We start from the raw sequence: 6,000 nt of genomic DNA on the forward strand, positions 1-6,000 counted from the left end.
TGGAAGAAATTTCACAGTCACAGACATATCATCAAATGGAACAGTCTTCAAAAATTATATTAGTTTCACTTGATTTATTATGAATTTGATTGGTTTTAGGGATCACAGGCAATTTAAGAAGCTAGTTTTGTGCACACTGATCTTTCTTTGTCCTCTACAGAAATGATTCCTGTGATTCTTACTGCACATCTGCTGCATGTCAGCTGGTGGTCTTCCATTTTTTTTTAATGAGCTAATCCATTTCTAAATCTAGATGGCAAATAAGGGTCTTTAAGATGTAAGGTCATGTTTAAAATACTGCTTAATACATTCCAAATGATAATGGACATACTGAATGCCACTTCATAGACATTTGGGATAATACTGTGGATTCTCGGGGATACTTTCTACCGAGGAAACAATTGTGTTGCCTGATTAATACATGCTTGAGCACTGTTCATCCAATAATGTCCTAGAAAGTTCTAGTTTCTGGACATAGAATATTTAGATGCCAAGCTGTGAGTTGATGTACAGGCTGGTATTTCAAGTAAAATTTTACATTAAAATTGTATCTGATTTCAAACAAGATTTTTCTAGCTGGATACTCCACATTTTTTTAATGAGGAACTTATTTTAAGATTCTGTGTGCGCTGGTTTGCTGTCTGTATTCTAAATTTCCATTATTTTTTCCATTTCCCTTTAGTCCCTTCTGCGTATTCACTTAATTGATTTTTTTTTTTGTGAAGTAGTACTATTCTTACTTTCCAGTTAAAGGCTATAAAATTAATTTTGTGAGTTGAATAACATTAATTACATTTGTGACAATGTCTTCACTGTTTCTCTGACATCTCTAAATATTTCTGTAACCTTTCCCTAGTCCTGAAGCTTTTTCTCTTCCATGTAGTAAAGGCTCACTTTGGTAGTTTCAGTACTTATAGCATTGAATTCATCAGTAATATTAATTTTGAGACTTCTTTTTTTTTGACAGTGCGCTTTCCATGTCAGGTAGTGTTTCATTGTCTGTGTTTTGGAGGAGCACACTGAAAAAAAGCCTAAATATTCTTGTGCCAGATATTCATGTTGGGGACCCAAGCGTTTTCTTAATAACCACCTAGTTTATAACTGTATTTGGCTAAATATTTGTTAATTATCCATTGGCAAATTTTGATCAGCTTTTTAGTTAACAGTTGGAAGGAAGTGTTGAGTACTTACTGTGATAAATGTTTACTAGTATTCTTTTGGCTACAGAGTTTTTAGGTAACAGTACTATGGATATCTGCTCTTCTGATTTAACTTAGGAGACTGCAGTTTCTGTTAAGTAATAAATAAGGTATATGCTATTTTAATGGAAACTCAATGTATTTGATAAATGTGATAGATATGATTATTCTTAAAACAAAACATAGAGTGAGTTCTTTCTATGCTGTTTTTTTTTTTAGTAGGATTATGCAAAATCTGTTAACAAAAAAAGATAGTAATATTATGATTCAGATGCAAGTTTAAACATTTCAATAGCTCTGGAGTTTCCAAAGCTATGGAATTGTATTGTTGCTTTTGCTGAAGGCTATTTGCACATGCAGTATGAAAGGTAGGATCTTGTGATCTTATTTACACATCTTTGAAAGGCTTTCTTTATAACATTGGCAGTGTTTTGTTGAGATGAAAACACATACTTGGAAGTTTAAGCCAGCTATTTTGTGCACTGAAAGCCATGATTTTAATCTACTATATGAAAAGCATTTTAATGAGTTAAATTATAAAAAAAAAAAAGTTAGCTAATAGTGGGCTGTTGACAAAATGAGGTCTGTATTTTATTGCTTATTTCAATATAGAAGAATTCTCCTGGCTCACAGAACAAAAGATCACTGCAGGGGATGCAGCACTGTATTAGAAATGCAAGCCAAAAACATGATACAAAAGAGTGTGCTGCTGTAAAATCTTTACAACTCTTTTGAACTGTGGCTGCAAACACAATTGCATTTGTACAGCAGAAATGGTATGCTGCAAATAATCAGTACTTCTCTTCATGGTAGTTACCTTATACACCAATGCTAGGAATGATGTGTTGAATTGTGCTGCCATTAATCTAGGCGGTTGAATACTATACTTGTGTTGGATACCAAAGTTAGTTCTTAAAGGTGTTTTTAAAAAATGTTATTGCAAGGTCTGATATAGCTCCTTAACATCTGGCAATAGCAACCTCCCCTTTTCTGCATTTTTACCATGTAAATTTACTTAGCGGAAGCTTTACTTCATTCTCCTCTTCCCTTCTTATTCTCTTATTTGCATTTTTTAACATTTATTTTCATTATCTTTAATGTGTTTTCCTGTAATCCTGAATGCTGACAGCTGTTTTATATTTTATGGAATGTTTATCTTATTTTATCAGATTCTTTCTTTGCTAGTTACAGAACCATAGAATAGATGAAGTTGGAAGGGACCTCATCCAACTCCATGCTCAAAGCAGGGTCAGTTAGAACTGGATACTCATGGTCTTGTCTGGTCTCCAAGGACCCCACAGCTTCACTGGGCAACTTGTTCTGATGTTTGACCACACTCAGAGTGAGAGAGAAAAACAACACAAAACCATCCCTCAGGCTTAAATGCAATTTCCCAAGCTCTAATTTATTTATTTAAACAAATTGATCAGATTTCTCTGAGTTTCCTTGCTGAACAATCCCAGCTCTCCTTCCTCACGTAGCAGGTGTTCTGGTCCCTTTGTGTCACTTTGCTCATTTTGCTGCAGCATATCCTTGTCTCTCTTCTACCAAAGAGCACTTCCAAGTGTTTCCCACCAGGGCTGAACACAGGCAGGATCATCTCTTGGTGCTGTTCTTGATGCAACCAAGGAGTCTGCTGTCCTTTGATATGAGAATGCATTGCTGGCTCACATTCAATTTCATTAGTTCTTATCCTTTTGTTGCACTTGTTAGACTTTTAAAAGACATTTGTAATGACTGTAATAAAAACAGGTTTTACACTGTAATGCATACCAACTTAAGCTGATACAATTATATGAATTTCACTGTATTTGTCTCTGTTAGTTTAAAATCTGGGGAGGATGCTGAAGACTTCATGTCTGTTATCCATTTACACTTTAATCCTGAAAAATATATTGAAAAGGAAAAAAAAAAAAAAAAAAGATTAGTGAGAATATATTCCTGATGATGTTAATGATTTTTTTTGTGTATTGTTTTGCCATAGATTATCACCAGGTGAGAGTGTATACGATGTGATGGCTTTGTTAGTTAAGACCTGAGATATTAAATCTGAAGTACTAAATGAAAAGATGTATCAAAACACTTGGGTCAGTTGTTTCACAGGCAGTAACTGGAGAATAAACTTTTTAATAATGCAGTACTTTTTAAACTGTAAATGTAAAAAAGATGTAAACAAGGTTTGATAAATGTAATAATGTAATAAACTGAGGTAATGGTCTTATAAAAACTGGTTGAAGAAGTGAGCTTGCTTTGCAAACAGAATTCTCCTGAATATCATTCAAAGAATGTGATGTATAATGCAAATAAATGTAAATGTATGTAAGTACTGTAATTATAAGTATTTAGACAACGTGAATTTTGATACTGATGTGAGAAAGGGAGTAAAGTATTGGTAACTTAAGAGATATTTGCAGTGTTACTAATGTATTTTTGGCTTAACTCTTCTTACAATGATCTAATTTCTGTGAGTATTCTCAGTTCCAGAGTGCCTCATGGTGGCTTTGCCCATATAATGGGTGGGAGTGGATTGCAAAATTTTACAATTGCTGCTGTGCCATATACTGCGAATCTTTTACCAACATCTAGCACGTGGTATGTCAACTACTCATTATAACACCTTAAAAATAAAGTTTTTTTTCTTATAAATGCCAGTCAAAAGTATTTTGAATATTTTCATTAAAAAGCCCCAAATCCTTGACAGTTCCTGGAGTATTCTCTTGCCACCATCCAGGTGGTAGTTATATTTTTTTTTTTCTCATTTTTCTCTACTTCAGTCAAGTGAGATCAATAAGGGAATTTAAAAGTTAAATTATTGTATTAACTACTGTGAAGAAAAAAAAAAAAACCCTTTTCTGCAATATATACGAATGCTTCTCACTGGGACTGTAATGCAGAACTGGCTTTGTTTGTTCCTTGTTCACTGAATGTGGCATCTTTGGAATTTTCAATTAGAAAACAAAACTTTACTCTTATATTTCTTGCTCTGAGTTTTCCTTTCCTTTTTTTCTGTTCTTATTTATTTATTTTTTTTCCTCTTCCCCTTTTCAGTATCAACATGCTCAAGTTACCTGAATACCCAAGTAAAGAAATCCTGAAGGACAGGCTTCTTGTGGCATTGCACTGTGGAAGCTATGGTTACACAATGGCATAATGAAGTCCAGAAAACTCATCTGACTACTGATGTGGAATTCAGACTGGCAGAAGTCGTTTTTTTGGAAGCTGTTAGTGGAATAGCAACTCAGATGCTGCAGCAAGGCTGTGTTTCAGAATTCATACAGGACCATCAGGTTTCTTTCTCCATTAGATGTTGTCAAAGGAACTTTGAAATTGTCACATAACTTACTTTTCTCAGTATGATGTATTTTCATTTTTTCAAATGACAGGTCTGTATGGAAATTGGTTTACATGCTTTTCATTATCACTTCAGTCTGAATTGGGAAGTTTGTTAGAATCTCTTTCTACTGTCTTATTTTTGATTTTCAACTAGATGGTTGAATGGCATTTGTTTATTTTGCATTCAGCTAGCATACTGGTAATGGACAGGCTTGTACTTTATGCCTTGTTGCATGTGAAAGTGCCGTTTATTTTTTTCAGAGAACACCAGGGAAAGTTCAATTTGGATATTGTACAGTAAGACAGATCTGATGTATTTTCCATTTCTTTGCATAGTAACAGAAATAAAATTTTATAACTTTTTAGTATTTTAATGTATATAGTATGTAAAGATTAGACTTATCACTGGAAAAATATCAGATGAAATTAATAGCTAATTTGTATTAGAATTTACACTATATTCTACTAAATATTTAAAGTATTTGTGACTTTATAGTTAACTTACAGTTTAGAATTTGTAAATATTATTTAAGTTCTATATTCATTTGTTTGAATGCCTTTGCTCTTTCCTTGACATAATTGTATGTTTAAAAGTTATTATTAAATTTTAATATTTTTACCAGAATCTGAATGTGACAAGTCTGTGGTTTTGTATATTTGGGTTTTTTTTAAGAATTTGTTCATCTTGTGTATAATTTTAAATTGTTGTGGAAGTAGCTTTTGAGAAGGCGTTACTAAAGTTTATGGATAGACATTATCAAATGCACAGGGAAGGAACCTGAGCTTACTGAGAGGTTAACTGTCAAGGCTGTAATAATTAGAATCTCATGTCAAAATTTATATAGAATTAGGGTATGTTACTCAAATCATATACAAAAATGCACACCTGAATGTTTTTTTTAGTAAGTGGGGATAGATTATGTATTTTTATAACAGATTTAAAAAGATTTTATGGTAGATCTATATTAGCATTTTGGTTCAGGCTAGGAGTGTTTTTTTTTAATTTTTTTAAATGAATCTGATCATCCCTACTTGCCATGAGGAATGTGGTATGGATTATTTCCATCTGAAACTAAACAGAGAAAAGCTGTCCATGAATGTACCAAATGCTATCAGATCAACATCTCATTATGAATGCAGGACAGCATTGGTCCAAAGAGGTGATACGATGAGTTAGTAAATGAGTGGGGGGGTTGTTTTTAATATGTTTAATTCTTTTAATTTAAAGCACTCATAGCCTCTTCGGAGTGGGAGATAGAAATTCATGGGTCATCTGATTAAGAGGTGCCACAGTAATTTTTCTTAAGCAGAAGCTTTAAATGTAAACTTCCCCCCAAGTTCTGTTTGTGCACCACTATGCGTAAGTATTACTTCAAATTTTTTTAGCAGTGCTTGTGGACGTCCATCTGACACCTTAAAGACTACAATTTAAGGAGAATACTGCTTTTAGTTGGTAGAAAGAAGCCAG

At 33.2% G+C, this 6,000-nt stretch overlaps 1 protein-coding gene across 3 annotated transcripts in view; it reads left to right on the plus strand.

The window, feature by feature from the left end:
* HACE1 (HECT domain and ankyrin repeat containing E3 ubiquitin protein ligase 1) overlaps nucleotides 1-5,151 on the plus strand; it is a 47,386-nt gene extending 42,235 nt beyond the window's left edge. For all 3 annotated transcript variants that reach the window (XM_031610758.2, XM_031610759.2, XM_031610760.2), the window contains 2 exons: nucleotides 3,678-3,791; nucleotides 4,248-5,151. In XM_031610758.2, coding sequence (XP_031466618.2) covers nucleotides 3,678-3,791; nucleotides 4,248-4,350 — 217 coding nt within the window. In that variant the 3' untranslated portion in view covers nucleotides 4,351-5,151. The remainder of the gene's footprint in view (nucleotides 1-3,677; nucleotides 3,792-4,247) is intronic.
* Nucleotides 5,152-6,000: the final 849 nt, after the last annotated feature.

This window comes from Phasianus colchicus, chromosome 2, assembly GCF_987193195.1.
Source record: "Phasianus colchicus chromosome 2, bPhaCol1.hap1.1, whole genome shotgun sequence".
Classification (NCBI taxonomy): domain Eukaryota; kingdom Metazoa; phylum Chordata; class Aves; order Galliformes; family Phasianidae; genus Phasianus; species Phasianus colchicus.